The sequence below is a fragment of the Strongylocentrotus purpuratus genome, unplaced genomic scaffold, assembly GCF_000002235.5.
Source record: "Strongylocentrotus purpuratus isolate Spur 01 unplaced genomic scaffold, Spur_5.0 spur5_scaffold_14, whole genome shotgun sequence".
Taxonomy (NCBI): domain Eukaryota; kingdom Metazoa; phylum Echinodermata; class Echinoidea; order Camarodonta; family Strongylocentrotidae; genus Strongylocentrotus; species Strongylocentrotus purpuratus.
The window spans coordinates 32,939,143-32,959,483 of record NW_022145599.1 but is presented as its reverse complement, the minus strand read 5'-3'; the positions used below and the strand labels follow the sequence as shown (position 1 = coordinate 32,959,483).

At 35.6% G+C, this 20,341-nt stretch overlaps 1 protein-coding gene across 1 annotated transcript in view; it reads left to right on the top strand.

Moving 5' to 3' along the window:
• The first annotated feature begins 203 nt into the window (after window positions 1–203).
• The window catches only part of LOC115923851 (fibropellin-1-like), a 29,727-nt gene continuing 9,589 nt past the window's right edge, over window positions 204–20,341 (top strand). The window contains exons 1-9 of the mRNA XM_030985233.1: window positions 204–338; window positions 1,168–1,539; window positions 4,283–4,396; window positions 12,571–12,687; window positions 14,709–14,822; window positions 15,889–16,002; window positions 16,557–16,676; window positions 18,205–18,322; window positions 18,657–18,826. Coding sequence (XP_030841093.1) covers window positions 1,185–1,539; window positions 4,283–4,396; window positions 12,571–12,687; window positions 14,709–14,822; window positions 15,889–16,002; window positions 16,557–16,676; window positions 18,205–18,322; window positions 18,657–18,826 — 1,222 coding nt within the window. The 5' untranslated portion in view covers window positions 204–338; window positions 1,168–1,184. The remainder of the gene's footprint in view (window positions 339–1,167; window positions 1,540–4,282; window positions 4,397–12,570; window positions 12,688–14,708; window positions 14,823–15,888; window positions 16,003–16,556; window positions 16,677–18,204; window positions 18,323–18,656; window positions 18,827–20,341) is intronic.

Below are 20,341 nucleotides of genomic sequence, written 5' to 3'. Positions count from 1 at the left end.
GTCACTTGATTGTTTTCATGATAACAGTTGTATTTTGGTTCATAAGCATTCGTCAATTCCATGTTATGACTGTAATTTAATTGATCCAATTAAACATTGATATTTTTTTTTAAAGATTTTAAATATACATGTATATATATATATATATATATATATATATATATAATATTTAATGACCTTTTACTTTGCATTCACAGACTGTTCCTTGGATCCTTGTCTAGAGAATGCTCCTTGTGTCAATGCTACTTTGGGATACTACTGTCAATGTCCAGTTGTTCCTGTTTCAACATCAGCTGAAACTGTTTACTCTGGACAGAACTGTGATGAATCATATATTGGTAAGAAAATACTCAGAAATACCTAGTAAGGGTCAGTAGTTTTCTTGCGATATCTGTAGCCTTAAACCTAAGAGTAGTAACTTTTTGCTAAATATCGATTTAATTATTTGAAACAGGGTGGCCTACTTGAAGATTGTCATCTCCCACCCCGAGCATGACAGGATTGCACACAATCTCCACAAGTAGAAGTGCGGAGAGAAAGGTTCTTGAATTAACTTAACGACCATATCCGAATTGAACTATGAAATGGATGAATTATGTATCAACGGAAAGCATATAAGCCATTGATGAAAATACTATCAATTATATGCCATGTTAGAGGAGTATGTAAAATGTCCCAGCTTTCTGAAAAATCTAAATCTAAATATTTGAAAGACCTAAAATCCTGCTGTCGATTTGATGACATCATCTTAATGTGGAGCATATTCACAATGACTTTGCATTAATTAAGCACGGCTCGTCGCCTCAGCTTTATATATAAGGTGAACCGATCGAGTCCACATGTTATGTCGTCTCTGTAACTTCGGCAAATTGACCCCTGTTGATCCGTTATTGGGAAGGAGTGCAAAAATGAGGTTTTTAATTTGCTTGTGTGCATTAATGAAAGGGATAATACTTTGTATTCCTTTATACATGTATTTGTATTCTACATTCATTCAGTTGTTCATTTAAATTAAGTTGTATTTTTATCGGATAGGGTCTTTAAGAACTTTCTGAAAAAGTCTGATGAGGACGAAAGCTTGACACAGAGATAGCGTACGTCATCAGTTGCCAGTTGCCTGTATATATTATATCCCTTTTTTTAATATTTCGTTTAAATTCTTCGCAGGGAGCGCTGGATGCAATATGAATTATTACGACAGTGAAGGGAATATCACGAGTCCCGGTTACCCAAATGTTTACCAAGTTCGTCAAGATTGCTACTCTCATCTGAAAATCGCAGATGCAACACAAATCACGCTCATCCTAGAGGAATTCGATTTAGAACCACCGCTCATGGATTCCCTCCTTTTTGGAAAAGGTCCCAAAATCTATGAAATAGATCCCAATCAACCGGACATTTATGAACTTGGTGGAAACCGCACAAGCTTACCTCTGAGCGAAAGGACATATGTATTCAACGACACAAACCAAATCTTCTTCTTCTTCTACTCGGACAAAAACGTAGCCCATCCGGGTTATCGCATTTCTTATACGGCTGGTAAGAAAACTTCTCGATAATTTTTTTTTCCGCATAAATTTTTGTAAACGATTAGTTTCTATAGTTTTTATCCTTATTGGTGAAATGAGGATGGTTCTTTGATCCATGCAGGGCCCGTGAATGTATTCCCAATATTAATATTAATAATGTAAATTTATTTTGATAATTTCACGTTATGTTAAACGATACGAATTCCTTCGTCTTTTAAAAAATCTTTAATGTACATTTATTAATTTTTTTATTTATTTATTTACTTCGTTTTATTTCAACAGGGTAGCACAATCAGTAGTTACAAATATGTTATTCTTGGGGGCCCTGCACAACATAAAATCCATATATAGACATACATATACATGAAAACATCATCACATGGTGAGTAGTAAACATACCAGAAAGAATTACAGATTAAATCTCAAATGTAAATTTAAACTAAGCAAGTAAAAAAAAAAAAAAAAAAAAAATCCACAACAAAAATCAAGTAAAAAAAAAATCAAATCATCAAGCAAATCATACATAAACAAATTTTGAAGAAGAAAAAAATATTATAATTATTTGTAATTTGTGGGATATTTATGAAAAATGCAGTGACCTGTAATTGGTAATTTACTAAATATTGCAGTTTGTGATAGAGGCTACTTATTTGCGAGTACTTGGGTTATATTTACATTTTTCTAAAATAACTGGTGCAAAATGACTTCTTAGTTTGTGCATTTCGTACCTCACTAGGAAGGTTGTTCCATGTCATTGCACCCTCAAAGGAAAAGGCCCTTCTACCATTTCCAGTTTTAACTTTGGGGATGACTAATCCACGAGTATCAGCGATTCTAGTGCTATAGCGATGTGTTGCTGCAGACTGAGTAAACATATCTTGAAGATATGAGGGGGAAATAACGTTTACAATATCGAACATAAGTTTACATTTCTTGAATTGCCAACGTTTTTCCATGTTCATCCACTTGAGTTTTGAGAACATTTCTGAACTTGGTGTAAGTACATTCATTTGGAGAACAATCCTAGCCATCTGTTTATGCAATTTAATCAGTGTATCCCGAAGACCTTGATTACAATTTGACCATGAGGTGCAGCAATAATCAAAATATGGTAATACCAGTGCATTTGCTTATAACTTGGCACTGTCTATCGTCAGATATTTTCTGACACGTCTCAACAATGCCAACCTTGAAGCAACTTTGATGGAAGTATGCTTCATGTGTTCATTCCAGTTAAGGTGCTGGTCCAACCACACCCCAAGATTTTTCACATTTTCTACCTGTCTAATTTGCAGACCATCTATCTTTATGTCGATTGGTGCCTCGATATGTCGTACTTTTTGGGGTGTCCCTACAAGTAAGAAGTTGGTCTTGTCCGTATTAAGGGATAGTTTATTATGGTAAATAGCCATGATTTAAACCTGTCTAGATCACTATTCAATGTACTCTCTATGTCCTTTGGGTTTAAGGCACTGAACATAATCGCTGTATCATCGGCATACAATATCACCTTACTATGTTCAACGCTGTTGGGCAGGTCATTCATAAAGATTTTTTTTTTCCACATGAATGCGTTCTGGGCCTTATGACATTTCTGGTTTATACGCGTTCTTGCTGAAGTATATGGTGATCTTTGACAAGTTTTATGGTGTTTTTTGTTGTTGTTGAAAAAATAACAAAATGCGAACTTTTCCGTATTAAACTCCACTCTGATGGTTTGCCCACTTGGGTACAGTAAAGGGAAATCCAATCGTGATAACAAGTTGCTCTGAAGAAATGCTGAAAACCCGTGAACCGTTCTTGTGAAATATTGAACGGAACCCTACATACAACGAGAGCCTGGACGTAGTAACAACGAACGATTAAACTAGTATATACTTTATTTATTTGTATGGTGATTTAAAGGGTTCCGGTAAATTTGTCTTAGATCCTTTAAAGGATGCTGCAATGATAATTATAAACCTTTAGGTTAGTCAGTAACCCCATGACTTTAACAAGCCGATCGCCCGTCTAATTATCAAGATATTTATGATTGAAAATCGAAATCAAATTTTGCATTTGCCAAACGGTTTTCATAACACTACATTCTATTTGGGAAAACGAGTATGGTAGAACCAGTCACTCAAAGGTTTTTACTTTTTTAAGGCACTTCTTGATCATTTTGAAGCGCTTTTTTTTTATTTTTAAGGATTTTAATATAACACCATATCACCGACACTAATAACATGAGGGGGCCGTGCATCTCAGATTTAACATTGTTAAACGATCCCTTAAAGCATCATTCATCCAATCGGATACCTGAAAAATAGGTATAGTTGTAGTTGGGACACACAAGTCCATTTCATGCAACATAAAATCAGGCCAATCTTGCCTCAACTGAAACATTATTAGATGCACAGTTTGTTTATAATTATGTTTCTTAGTTTTGTTTGTTGGCTAGAATATGTTCATGTTAGACATCAACGATTGTGCGACCGCCCCTTCTCAAATAAACATATTGATAGATAGGTACAAAAAAAATGCTACAACAACAAATAAACAAAACAAAAAAATGCAAAATTCTCGTTTTCCCGGAGTGAAGAATATTGTGCATATTCTTGTCAAAAGTGATCATTAGTTTGACACATATTATACAATTGTGTATATTCAAGAATAACCAATTAGATACCAACCCTCAAGCTGGAAAACGTTTAGGGTGAAATGTTCAGCATTACTGATTTTTACATTTTGTTTCACTTCTTTTCACTATCCAGATATTAACGAGTGTCTTTCCAACCCTTGTAAGAACGGAGGTACATGTACAGATGAAACTAACATGTACACATGTACATGTGAAGCAGGATACACGGGCGACGAATGTCAAACAAGTAAGTGTTTCCTCCTTTGATATTTGAGGATTTACTCCGACTTTCAGTTCAAATAAATAGTTGAGTTCAGGGAAAAGTGAAAAGTAATTTATGTTTTTTTTTTCATTCTTTTTCTGATAGTATGGGAAGATGTCATATAGCAAATTTCCTCTGACTGACAAGGGTGACTCTTCAAATGCTCATATATTCATATTCGAAAAGTGTTAGCTTTTGAGTATCTTCATGAAACTATGAAAACTGTATGTTTTTGCTCTTACATTCTTAATTCATCCTTTTTTTACAACGTACATAGGAATAAATTGTGGTCTGATATAACGAAATTCTCAAAAAGTCAGAAGAAAGTATTTATTACCATCTTTCGGAAATTCACAGTGAGAAGAAAAGATATTCGTGCAGTATTTAGAATTTTAAAGTCTTTTGCAGAATAAAGTTTTAAAAAATATTACCAATATAGCCGGATCTGCATAGATTTCTAAGAAGAAAAGAAGTTGTGTGAATGTGCAAGGCTTTCGAATGGAAAGAAGCATATTCTGCATATCCTATCATGACCCTTTTTTTATTTAACCAAGTGACCGATTTTATGTCCTTCTTCTCTTGATCTGTTCCAGACATCAATGAGTGTATGAGTACACCGTGTCAAAATGGTGGTCTTTGCGCGGATGGGGTCAACATATACGCGTGTTTCTGCACAGGCACCGGTTTCGACGGACCTGAATGCCAAAACATTACGAAACTTTGTTTTTCTTTAAAAACCAAATCAATAAAAGGATCGTGGTTGAGTGTATATGTCAGCGGACTGTGGATCACAAGTTCCGCGGTTCAAGTCCCACCGCGGCACTAATGTCCTTTGGCAAGACATTGATCTACATTTGCCACTCTCCAACCGGGTGTTAAATGGGTACCCGGTAGGATGCGAAAGCTAATGTGGTTTGATTAGCAATGGCGCTTTTACAATGGCGACTGGCTGGAATGCTCCCCAGGGAGTGGAGAATGTGCATACCTTGTGTCGGGTGAGCATTAATCCATATGACCGGGGTAATAATATATATCTGCAAAGCGCATTGAGAGTGCCTGCGGTCCTGAAATGCGCTAAATAAGGACGAACTATTATTATTTATTATTTTTTAATGAAATCAAAAAAACTTTTTCCTAGGGAAAGTGATAAATATTATACATTTACTATTATATTCATCAGCTATCTTTTGTCTATCTCAAATCATTAGGAATTTAATTGGCATCCTTTTCATAATGCTTTATGTATTACCATGACTATGAAATGCTTCAAAAGCTGAACTATAAAGAAAGAAATAACTTTTAAGTTACATCACCAAACAGATGAACCTCTTCAGCGATTGAATGAGAAATATATTATCATATCCGATTGATACACGTCTGTATACAAAAATCACTAAAATACGGTGGTGTAGAAAAGGGCTATATCTGAACGGACATCTGCTTTTCAGTTTGCATTCTCCCTTTTACATTTCGCTCGGGGTTTTATTTTTCGTTATCGCGAATAGATTTGAAGAGACAAAATCACATAGATATCAGTGTAAATTTACGTTTTACATGTACTACTCCCCCCCCCCCCCACTTCGGGAACGGAGGGACCGCATTCATGTTCCCAAAATCGCCGGCTCGTAACAAAGAAAAATATCTGCCCGTATTGACTTTACAAACCGGACTTATGCTGAAAGGGGGGGGGTATGCTAAAAAGGCTCGTTACAAAGAAAAAGATCTACCCGTACACTCTAAGAAAGAACGGTGCAAATAAAAATGAACCCTATTGAAGGAAAAGGGGTTCAAAAAAGGGTGCAATATAAGATTGTGCACCCTTCCCACAAAAATGAACCCTATCGATCAAAAAAGAGTACAAAATAAAAGTTTGCATATTGCATGCATATTACTTTACACGTGTTCACATAAAACTACATAAATCATGATTTGTTAAGCAAATTATTACAATGCACATCAATTTGTGATTTGCATTTTCCTTCGGCAATCATTAACCAATAGATTCTTTTGTCTGATCATGTTACAATTACATTCACGTTTTAGCAATATATATATTGATTATAATAACCAAGAAACAACATGCGTGTTTAATATGTATTTGTGTACGAGCAGATTCCAAGAGTATTCCTCGAGTATGGGTGCAGGATTGCACCTTTTAAATGGTGCAAATTGAACCCCTAAAGGTGCTGCTATTGCCTCTGTTTGCATCCCAAATCGAGCAGGATTGAAACATTAAGGGTACTAACATGTCTCCTAAAAGGGTGCAGGAAATAACCCCTAAAGGTGCTGCCAGTGTTGCATCGGTTTGCACCCCTAAAGGTGCATACTTGCACCATTTTTTCTTAGTGTGTATTGACTTTACACACCGGACTTATGCTGAAAGGGGGGGGGGGTGTCCTGAAAAGGCTCGTAACAAAGAAAAAGATCTACCCGTCTTGACTTTACACACCGGACTTATGCTGAAAGGAGGGGGTGGGTACTACTTGACATGGTAGCAACCAAAAGTTTCGTGAACCATACCATGATCTGGAGATGTATGAGTCGTGTTCAAGACTTAAGGAAAGGTGCGAATACATCACTTGTTTTGCACTCGCGGACCTACAATTCCTATCCAACTTTCCTGAACGAATGTCCTTCTTGGTTATGGCTATCACTGGGATGCCCCGATTGTATTTCCTACCTTCTTTGTTTTTCTCTCTCTTTGCCATGAAATTAAATGGTTGAATAAATAAATCTACATTTGGCTTTCTCTACAGATATTGACGGATGTGCTAGTGATCATTGTTTTAATGGTGGAACGTGTACTGACAGAATCAACGAATACAGTTGCCTGTGTGCTCCTGGATGGACTGACCTTATGTGTCTAATTAGTAGGTCAATTTAATTCTTACAAGAAGCAACAGGGAACAGTCAAGCTAGACTTGGGGTCACTGTATTTATTAATGCAGTTCTCTATTTATTTATTTTTTTATTTTTATTTTTTTATTGGGGATGCTTGTTTGTCATGAAATTTTGCAGACATGCCCAGCGACCCAAAACACGACTACTAGGGGACGAGTTTTCAGCCACTTATTTCCACCACTGCATGTCATTATCTCGCTATCCAACATTAAGCCGCCTTTCCGAACAGTAATACAATTATCTAAGAGCAGTCTCTCAAATGTAAAATGTTCCTTCTTCGTCGCAATGAAGAAAGCTATCAATGTAATCATGTAAATGACACCTTTGCTGCTTTAAGTCTGCTTTCCAAGGATTTCTGTCATGTCCAGCTCTCGCAACCGTACATACATAGCACTTCAGTATCCGGATTTTAGTGGTCACTTTTATATTTCGATTCCTTATCACATTTTCCATTTTGTTGCAAATGACACCTTTGCAAGTGCGATTCATTTCATTACTTCTGCATCACTCCTACCATCTGAGGTTATCAAAATTATAAGGTGGGATTTTTTTAAATACTTGTTTTACCTCTTTTCCACGCGAGTGAAAATTACAACTGGTCTCATCTTTCTTCTTGGAAACTACCAAACATTCTATCCTTTTCAGGATGAATGACAGCTAGCCCAGGATTTCACTTTCGATGGCTACCTTATTCAGTAGTGCGTGCAACTTATACCTGCTTCCTCTAGCTAGGACGGCATCATTGGCATAGCAGGTTGTTTACGTTCTGGCCGTCAACTATAATACCCTTCATGTCAGATATATCACGCATTGTCACCTCACTATACAGCGAAATGAAAATGCGTGAAATATCTTACATGAAATTGAATAACTGGGCCTAGCTGTCATTTAACCTGAGGAAGACAGTGAGTGAGCACATTTTTTTTTTTTTTGATCCTCAAATTTTTTTCAATTTGCACCCCCCAAAAAAGGTAAAAATCACGTGATTTTACATGATTTTTTTTCTCAAGGGGGGGGGGGGGGCCAGTCCCCCGGGCCCCCCCCCCCCCCCACCCTGGATCCGCCACTGATCATACTGCACTTCTGATATCTCTTGTCGAATCTTTGATCTTAGCAGGGCTCCCACTTAGCCGAGTTGTATTAGCGAGTTATGGCGAGTTGTGGTGAGTTGCCTCAAAGAGGCACTCGCAATAACTCGCGAACAATTCGGTATGGCTTAGCGTAACTCTTTACAACATTCTAAGACTCTCCTCGAAGCCACGAGCAGTTCCAAAATTTTGAACATGTTCACAAAATTTCCCCGATTCGTTGTAATTCGAGGTGAACTCGCCTACACTCGTAATATACACGCATTACTTGTAACAAGCTCGCGCTGCACTCTTCATAAGGTGGCTAGTTGCTACGAGTATATTACACTCGTAATATTCTCGCATTACTCGTAACTAGCTCGCGCTGCACTATTCATAACTCGATCGTAGCAACTAGCCACCTTATGAAGAGTGCAGCGCGAGCTTGTTACGAGTAATGCGAGTATATTACGAGTGTACGCGAGTTCAACTCGAGTAACAACGAATTCACCTAGAGTAACAACGAATCAGTGAAAATGTTGAACGTGTTCAAAATTTTCGCTGATTCGTTGTAGCTCGAGGTGAACTTGCTTAACACTCGTAATATACTCGTAGCAACTAGCCACCTTATGAAGAGTGCAGCGCGAGCTTGTTACAAGTAATGCGTGTATATTACGAGTGTAGGCGAGTTCACCTCGAATTACAACGAATCGGGGAATTTTTTTGAACATGTTCACAATTTTGGAACTGCTCACGACTTCGAGGAGAGTCGTGGAATGGTTGTAAAGAGTTACGCTAAGCCATACCGAATTGTTCGCAAGTTATTGTGAGTGCCTCTTTGAGGCAATTCACCACAACTCGCCATAACTCGCTAATACAACTCGGCTAAGTGGGAGCCCTGCTTACTCTCATTAGGAGAACTCTCAGTATGAGCTTTGTGGCATGGCTCATCAAAAAGATTGTCCTGCATGTGTAGCTTAAAAAGCTACCTTGGAGACAACGTCAGAAAACCTTGGCCATTGCATTTCCTCCCTCCACCTGTAACATGCTAAACCTTTTTTTTTTTAAACTTTTTTACTTATTTTACTTTTTAACATTTTCGGAGAACTAAATTCAAACAAGGATTAAGAGTCTACAACAGTACGACGAATCGTTTTCCTTTCTCTATATTTTGATGAAACGCTAAAAATTCGCTTGCTCACTACCGCCCCTCCATAAAATGATGCTGACCAAGTTGATTAAATCATTCGTATATTTATGTCGTCGAGGAAAATGACCATTTGCACATACGCAAGTATTATAGATAGTCCATAGGAAACACAATTTAGACTTCGGCCCCGGGTTAATAGGGTTGAATTTGCAGATATTTGGACATTTAATTTTGTCGGTAATTGGTGGCTAGTTTTGTCGGTAACCGTTAGCCTCTACACCCCCCCCCCCCCCACCCCCAACTAAAAAAGGTCTAGCGACGCCCCTGAGCGCCGTTTTAGCATGACTTTCTTTTTAACTCTCACTTTCACCTATCCCAGATAACCCTAAGGTTGTTGTTGCTGCTTTATATGTAGTTGATAATGCATGATTAAAATAAATAGAGAGAGAGAGAGAGAGAGAGAGAGAGAACCACCATCATTATGCAATGGTTCAGGGTTTGTGTAATGTACATTTGAAACCATTTCTTTACGTGTCTCCCAAATAAATAGCGAAACTATTTTTGAGGAAAAGCATTATACTAACCTGAATAAAGAATAATAACTTTATATTGGCTCATACTAATACTGATACGGGCTAAAGACAATGTGGTATCGGCACAGTAAGATCGGGTATTTGTATAGAGGTATTCCCAAATGACATTCTGATAATCAACATTTTGTTCTGCCATCATAGGTATATACCCCTTTGAAAATCAACTTAAGTTGAAAGGGCAATCCACCCCACATGTGGAAATAAATAAATAAATTTAAAAAAGAATAAATACAACTGATCTTTATGATTTCTTAACGTGACATAGCTTCTTCTCCCCCTGCAAATAAAAAAGAAAACAAGGTTATTTAATAAAAGGATCATGCGACAAAATGATCATTGTGATTCAAATTGATGCAAGAATTTTTTTGAATAAGCAATGCTTTTCACCAGAATCTTCTTTGTAAAAAGACTTTTACAAATCTCAGCCATGCAAATCTGCCACTGTGTTGTAAGATCACTTTCAGATTAGGAGAAGTGTATTCTTTGATGAGTATTTTAAATTGAATGGAACGTCTCAACTCAGTAAGCATGGCTGAGATTTGTAAAAGTTGTTTTTACAAAGAAGATTCTGTAGGATAGCAGTGCTTATTCAAACAACACAATCTCTATTTGTCGCTTAATCCCTTTAATGACCTTGTTTTCTTTCTCGTTTGCAAGGGGAGAAGAAGATATGTCACGTTAAAGACATCATAAAGACCAGTGTTGTATGCGTATATATATACACAGGCCCCGCGGAACGTTTATCAAAGTGGGGGGGGGGGCTAAAGTATTTACGATCAGGTAGAGCGAAGCGAGCGTAAATTGGTGTGGGGGTTCAGGGGGCGGAGCCCCAGGAAGCTCAGGGGTTTTAGGCATTTAATTACGGTCAGAGAAGAACAAATATTTTAATGCCGCATTTGTGTCACTGGCAGGTCAGGGGGGGGGCGTTTTTTGTTTTTTGTTTTTTAAGGTAGAATTTACGTTACTATCCTTTTTTTTTTTACCGGTTTCGGAGGCTAGGGGGGGGGCCGGCCGTTAGAATCGGCCCATGGATCCGCGCCTGGAAGTGACAGTGTAATAAACACTTTACTGTACTAGTTCAAAATTCATATTTAGGCGCCATCCCAATCATATTTTGGACAGTTTGATTTAACTTTAAACAATATTGGCCTACATTAGTTATTTCATATTCATGTTTTTTTTAGAAAGGAAATTTAAAAAAGACATGATTTTTGTTCAAGAGAATATATAATAACATTTTCAGGCCTTCACAGATTTCATTTACGATAAAGCCGTTTGTTTATAATTATGTTTCTCAGTTTTGTTTGTTAGCTAGGATATTGTCGGGTTAGATATCGACGATTGTGCGACCGCCCCTTCCCAAATATACATATTGATAGAAATAAATAAATGCTACAACAAGAAATAAACAAAACAAAAAACTATGAAAACTGTATTTTTTGCTCTTATATTCCTAATTCATCCTTTTTCATTTTGGTCGATATAACGGAATCCTCAAAGTCAGAACAAAGTATCTAGTACAATCTTCCTGAAAATCACAGTAAAAAGGAAAGATATTTGTGCAGTATTTACTTTTTTTGCAGAATAAAGTAAATATATCACCAATATATAGCCAGATCTAGCCGGAGTAGAGAAGTTGTGTATACGTGCAAGGCTTTCGAATGACAAAGAAGAAACATATTCTGCATATATCTTATCATGAACCAAGAGACCGATTTCATGTCCTTCTTCTCTTGATCTGTTCCAGACATCAACGAGTGTATGAGTGCACCGTGTCAATATGGTAATTGCGTGGATGGGATCAACGAATACACTTGTGTCTGTACAAACACCGGGTTCGACGGAACCCACTGCGACAACAGTATGTAACAAATTTGTTTTACTTAACAACCATATCAATAAAAGGATTGATTATAGCAACAATAATGAAATCAGAAATCCTTTTTTTTTTTCTAGGGAAAGAGATAAATGTAATGCATTTACATCAATCAGACGAAAAAAGAGGTCCTACTAGAACAATCAAACAAACAAACAAAAAGAAAACCCAAATAATTAAACAAAAACGAAACGACATGTAATTTTCAGACGGTTTTCTAAAACGAACACTTTACACAAGTCTATTTGCTCCTCTGTGATCAAAAATATTTATTATTTATATTTATCCATTCTTGTAAACTTTTTTTTGTGAAGGGGTTTTTATTCTTTCTTTAAGTCTAAGGCATTCATTAAAAATGAATATCATATCCTGTGTCCAATTATGATGCATTGTACGTATCTATTTGTAAACATGCATTTTATTTATAACCGATATAGCCGGATCTAGCCGGATTAGAGAATTTGTGTATACGTGCAAGGCTTTCGAATGACAAAGAAGAAGCATATTCTGCATATATCTTATCATGAACCAAGAGACCGATTTCATGCCCTTCTTCTCTTGATCTGTTCCAGACATCAACGAGTGTATGAGTACACCGTGTCAAAATGGTGGTAATTGCGTGGACGGGATCAACGAATACTTCTGTGTCTGCTATAACACCGGGTTCGACGGAACCCAATGCCAAAACAGTATGTAACAAATTTGTTTTACTTAACAACCATATCAATAAAAGGATTGATTATAGCAACAATAATGAAATCAGAAATCCTTTTTTTTTTCTAGGGAAAGAGATAAATGTAATGCATTTACATCAATCAGAGGAAAAAAAGAGGTCCTGCTAGAACAATCAAACAAACAAACAAAAAGAAAACCCAAATAATTAAATAAAAACAAAACAACATGTAATTTTCTGACGAATTTCTGGAAGAAACACTTTACACAGGTTTATTGTGATCAAAGATATTTTGCCAATAAAGTTAGAGGAAAAAGAAAAATCTCAATAGACCTTCTTGAAACAAACTTGGTTTGCTCTTGGTTTGATGATTCCGATATGTATAATTATTTTGATCTCATTTGCCTGAATATTTATCCATTCTTGTAAACTTATTTTTGTGAAGGAGATTTTATTCTTTCTTTAAGTCTATATGTATATCATATCCTGTGTTAAATGATTATGCATGCTCAGTGTGGGGAAACTGTTCACTTAAATACCGTGATTATATTCGTCGCATACAGAAAAGAGCTTCCCGTATAGTGTCGAAACATTATGGTTCACGCGATATCAGCGTCTCTAAACTATTTAAAGATTTGAAATGGCAAACTTTTGAAACTAGGAGAGATTATTTTATTAATATGCTTATGTTCCGATGTATACATGGTAATGCTCCAGTAAGACTATGTAATGATATTGAAATGTTCTGTGATAGACATGGTTTCAACACTCGAAATTCTGACTCACTCAATGTGGTCTTACCAAAACCAAATACGGAATTATTCAAGCAATCGTTTAGATATTCAGGCCCGAAAACATGGAATTCTCTCTCAAATGAAATGCAAAATCATCATACTCTTTCCTCTTTCAAAAATAATTATAAACGCACATTTTTCTGAAATAAAAAATTAAGTTTTACATGTTCTGGCCCGCCGTACTCTATTATCATGATAATAGTTGATCACAGTTTGTTTCGATTTCATTTTATGTAATATATTTATATTTATGTATTTATTATATATTGTATATTAGATGCTTTCTCATGTATAATATTTATATGGATTATTGTATTCGTATTTGAACTTGTTATCTAATTCTAACCATGGGGATTCATAAACGTCTTTATTGTTGCTATTTTATTTTTTCACTCAACAAATAAGATTGGTCATTCATTAACTTCTTTCAAACGAATTTCTAATATTGTGTTTTTCTTGCATTTTAAAACATTTTGTGTATTTTGTGACTGATGTAATGAAAAGAATCCCATTGGTTAGAAGCGGAAATGTTTAATCATGTTAACAGGACATCGATGAAAAACAGCTTTGCTGACTCGATTGTTTCTTTTTTATCCTGTATAAATATGTCAAATAAATAAATAAATAAATAAACCAAAAGATGGATTCGTGAACCATACCATGATCTGGAGATGTATGAGTCGATGTACGAATACATCACTGGTTTTGCACTCCTATCTAACCTTCCTGAACGAATTTCCTTCTTGGTTATGGCTCACTGGGATGCCCCGATCGTATAACCTACCTTCTTTGAATTTTGTTCTCTTTCTCTCTTTGCCATGAAATTAAATGGTTGAACCGTTCTCGTGAAATATTGAACGAAACCTTACAAAAACGATAACCTGGGCGTAGTAACAACGAACGATTGAATAAGTACATACTTTGTTTATTTGCATGCTGATTAAGCATCATTCATCCACACGGATACTTGAACAAATTACAATTAGGTATAGTTGGGTCACACAAGTCCCTTAGATTCAAAATGAAATCAGCCAATCTTGCCTCAACTGAAACATTATTCGATGCACAACAAAAGATTATCATAATCGTATTTCATACTGCTCTGTGGTGCATATACTTATCAAAGAAAACATAACTTCTCGTGTCATGCACGTAGCCGACATTCTATCTCTTACTTCTAAAACTGCATGATATACGGAATATCACTTTGTATTATTACTATTTTTTTTTATTTACTATCAAGATATTGACGAATGTGGTTCTCAGCCCTGCCAGAACGACGGAACGTGTTTAGATGAAACTAACATGTACACATGTATCTGTGCAGCAGGATACACGGGCGATCACTGTGAAAGAGGTGAGAGCTGAATACAACAATATGTCGTACATATCGTTTTTAAAGATTTGTTTGAATATGATAAGACTACATGCTACTAGAGAATTCAAAGAATCAAGAGGCAGATAACTGATAAGATTAACCAGGTCAAATAACAACAACAAAATTTGGATTATGTGGTAAGGTAGAAAGATATTCATCAAATCTTAAACTTTAAGTTATGAATATTTTGGAAAGCGTCTGCATATTTCTTGTATAAATAAAGCCTCTCTTGTGTCATATTTTTTTAATTTAAGTTCATACTGTATTAGAACAGAACTAAGTAGAAGTGAGGTGAAAAGTAATTCTTTCTTTTTTCTCCCCCGTGATTTCATTTACTTGCCCCATGCCAACTTATTTTTTAAACCGTTTTTTTTTTTGTTCTTTAAGTATTTAAAATTGAAGTAATGAATCCTCATAGAAGCAACTTTCTGGCTTTTGCCGAAGGACAAAACTCTTGGATCATAAGGGTAGAAGTGACAGCGTAACAAACACTTGACTGTATTAGTTCAAAATTCATATTTAGGCGTCATTCGAATCATATTTTGGATATTTTAATTTACTGTTGAACAATATTGGCCTAAATTAGGTTTTTAATATTCAGGTCTTTTTGGAAAGGAAATTTTAAAAAGACATAGACATGAATTTTGTTCAAGAGAATATATAATAACATTTTCAGGCCTTCACAGATTTCATTTACGACACACCAGTTTGTTTCTTGGCTAGGATATTGTCATGTTAGACATTGACGATTGTGCGACCGCCCCTTCTCAAATAATCATATTAATAGATATGTACATAAAAAATTAAAAAATGCTACAACAACAAATAAACAATACAAAAAACTTGCGAAATTCTCGTTTCCCCCGTGTGAGGAATATTGTGCATATTCTTGTCAAAAGTGATCATTAGTTTGACACATATTATACCATTGTGTATCTTCAAGAATAACCAATTAGATACCAACCCTCAAGCTGGAAAACGTTTAGGGTGAAATGTTCAGCATTACTAATGTTTACATTTTGTTTCACTTCTTTTCACTATCCAGATATTAACGAGTGTCTTTCCAACCCTTGTGAGAACGAAGGTACGTGTACCGATCAGAGTGCAATGTACACATGTACCTGTGCAGCAGGATATGAGGGCGACAATTGTGAAACGAGTGAGTGTTTCCTCCTTTGATATTTGAAAATTTACTACGACTTTCACTTCAAATAGATAGTTAAGTTCAGGGAAATGTGAAGATTAATTTGTGAGTTTATTTCTTCATTCTTTTTATGTTAGTATGGAAAGATGACATAGAGCAAATGTCCTCTGACTGACAAGGGTGACTCTTCAAATGCCCATATATTCAAAATATGAAAAGGGATAGCTTTGAGTATCTTAATGAAACTATGAAAACTGTGTTTTTTTTGTTCTTACATTCTTAATTCACACTTTTTCATTGAGGTCTAATATAACGGAATCCTCAAAGTCAGAATAAAGTATTTAGTACCATCTTCCTGAAAATCACAGTGAAAATGAGAAATATTTGTGCAGTATTTACTTTTTTGCAGAATAAAGTAAATATGTACCAATATAGCCGGATCTGCATAGATTTCCGAGTTGTGTGTATGTGCAAGGCTTTCGAATGACAAAGAAGAAGCAAATTCTGCATATATCTAATCATGAACCAAGAGACCGATTTCATGTCCTTCTTCTCTTGATCTGTTCCAGACATCAACGAGTGTATGAGTGCACCGTGTCAAAATGGTGGTGTTTGCGTGGACGGGGTCAACAATTATTATTTCTGCTTATGCACAGGCACCGGTTTCGACGGAACCCACTGCGAAAACAGTATGTACCAATTTTGTTTTACTTAAAAACCATATTAATACAAAGATTGCTTAAAGTAATATTAATAATGATATTGATAACAATATTAATGATGATCATCATAATATGATAATAATAAAAATGATAACAATAATAATAATACTTATAATAAAATAATAATATTAATAGCAATAATAATAATACTTATAATAATAATAGCAATAATAATAATAATGATCACAATATTAATCATAACAACAATAATAATGATAAAATTATCAAAATTTGTTTGTCCATGGCAGCCTTATCAGCATAAAAGCTGTTCTAGCTGGGGCCGTACAAGACTATTATTACCATCAATTGTCAGGTACCCACTTACACCTGAGTGGAGAGTGGCGAATGTGAATTAATGCCTCGCCGAACGATGTTAGTATCGGGCTTGGATTCGAACCCTCAACCCTTAGATTGAGATTCAAGTGAATGAACCAATATACTTAGACTTCTGCAGAATATTTCTTTTAATCCTGTGGTGTACGTCAACATCACTCCATCCAAACCCTTTTAATAGATCATTATGGGATTCAGCGTAAGATTATTGCGCAAAAATATCAGTATAGGGGACAGCTGGTTATACCAGCATTCCTTGTATTAGATGACCTGTATTGGCTCGCTACTGTTCATATAACATTTGATCTGATTTGATGTTTATTATACATCAACATATTAACAATGTTATACATTTAGACGTATGAAATCACATGGTGTATACAGAAATAAGTCGTCTTAAGAATAAGCTAAATTTTCTACTTATCTATTGTAAGTTATTGAAAACAAATAGCCTCCAACAAAGCTTTGAGTAATATGAAACCAAAAATACATTTTCCTAGGTAAGTGATGAATATAATACATTCACATCAATTACAGAAAAAATAGATCCTACCAAAACAAACAAACAAAGAAAACGAACAAACCCAAAGAATTAAGCAAAAAACAAAGCAACATGTAATTTTCTGACGGTTTTCTGGAACGAACACTTTACACGCCGCGTAAATTTGTTATTTTGTTATTTTGCCAACATAGTTTGAGGAAAGATCACGATAAACCTTCTTTTTAAAAATTGGTTTGCTGTACGAATGATTGTTCTGATATTTTTAATTTATTTGATCTCATTTGCCTTAATATTTATCCATTCTTGTGAAAAATTATATTTGTGGAGGAGTTTTTGTTCTTTTTAAGTCTAAGGCATTTATTTAAAAATGTATATCATATCGAATGTTAAATTATGATGTATTGTATACGTATCTATTTGTAAAAATGCATATTATTTCAACTTGAAATGAATAAAATACTTGAATTTAAATGATTCATGGACAATACAGGTTCCGATATTATATGTAGTGCTTAATTTATATGGATTTAAACAAAAATTGTGGAATAGTGAAGATTTATAATGTGTTTTCAGTCATTTGGGATGGATTTATGGAAGACCGTATCCGACCAAAAAATAAGTTACCTTACCTAATGTGACTTTCCTGCTCTCTTCGCCTAGATATTGATGACTGTGTTAATGGCCCGTGTTTGAATGGCGGAGCATGTATGGATGGGATCAATGATTACAGTTGTACTTGCGAGCCTGGATTCGTCGGAGAAAACTGTCAAATAAGTAAGTATGTTTGGTGTATGCATGTGTGTTTTCTTTGATATACTGCATGTAAAGATACTAGGAATATGATAATTTCTAGTTACTTACTGCTAGACAATATATATGTATATATATATATATATATGTGTGTTATATGTGTGCGTGTGTGTGTGTGTGTGTGTGGGTCTGTCAACATTCAGTTTAATCTATGGGGATCAGTCGAATGACTCACAGGATTGTCGAACATTTGAGCTGTTACATTATGTAATTGGCTAAATAGCTTTACATATAATACCTGAATCTTGGCTTATAGTTTTTGTCTCTCAAGCCAATAGGTGAACTCTGATGTAAATAATAAGCGCGTGCTTGTCTTGTAACAACCCCACTCTTCTCTTATATTTTCACTATCAAATAGACTTCAACGAGTGTGGAAGCTTACCGTGTCTTAACGGCGCAACATGCATGGATGGAATCAACAGCTACACGTGTGACTGTATGGATGGATGGACCGGTCCTTTATGTGAATACAGTGAGTATACCAAAACTCTAGGAATCATCTCACCGATATGTTCTTGTGATATGAAGCTCTCATATGAAGTTTAAATATAAAGCTGAGTACTGGCCATGTAATCACATTTTTAAAGAAACTGTTCTGGAAGCTATGGGAAATGTTGCTTATGTAGTACATAAAAATTGGTATGTAATGTGGAGTTTCGAAATGATAAAAAGGATAAGAAACTGACTCCGTCTTATTGTTGATGGCATGCACCGCACGAACAAAAAAGATATATGGGACTACGCACAGGTGTTTAGACCAACATTTTCAGCTATCTTTTGTCTATCTCGATTCATAAGGAATTTAATTGGCATCCTTTTCATAATGCTTTATGTATTACCATGACTATGAAATGCTTCAAAAGCTGAACTATAAAGGAAGAAATAACTTTTAAGTTACATCACCAAACAGATGAACCTCTTCAGCGATTGAATGAGAAATATATTATCATATCCGATTGATACACGTCTGTATAAAACATCACTCAAATACGGTGGTGTAGAAAAGGGCTATATCTGAACGGACATCTGCTTTTCAGTTTGCATTCCCCCTTTTCCATTTCGCTCGGGGTTTTATTTTTCGTTATCGCGAATAGATTTGAAGAGACAAAAGCACATAGATATTAGTGTAAATTTACGTTTTACATGTACTACTCCCCCCCCCCCCCCCCCCGCTTCTGGAACGGAGGGACCGCATTCATGTTCCCAAAATCTCCGGCTCGTAACAAAGAAAAAGATCTGCCCGTATTGACTTTACACACCGGACTTATGCTGAAAGGGGGGGGGGGTATGCTTAAAAGGCTCGTTACAAAGAAAAAGATCTACCCGTACACTCTAAGAAAGAACGGTGCAAACAAAAATGAACCCTATTGAAGGAAAAGGGGTTCAAAAAAAGGGTGCAATATAAGATTGTGCACCCTTCCCACAAAAATGAACCCTATCGATCAAAAAAGGGTACAAAATAAAAGTTTGCATATTGCATGCATATTACTTTACACTTGTTCACATAAAAATACATGTATCATGATTTGTTAAGCAAATTATTACAATGCACATCAATTCGTCCCTATTTTCACGAAGTGACGGTAGTGAGGAAAATCGTCACGCAAAGTGAATGCAATTTTTTTTCACTACCGTCACTTCGTGAAAACAGCGACGAATTTGTGATTTGCATTTTTCTTCGGCAATCATTAACCAATAGATTCTTTTGTCTGATTATGTTACAATTACATTCACGTTTTAGCAATAGATATATTGGATATAATGACTACTAACCAAGAAACAACATGCGTGTTTAATATGTATTTGTGTACGAGCAAATTCCAAGAGTATTCCTCGAGTATGGGTGCAGGATTGCACCTTTTAAATGGTGCAAATTGAACCCCTAAAGGTGCTGCTATTGCCTCTGTTTGCATCCCAAATGGAGCAGGATTGAAACATTAAGGGTACTATAACATGTCTCCTAAAAGGTGCAATCCGGCACCCTTTT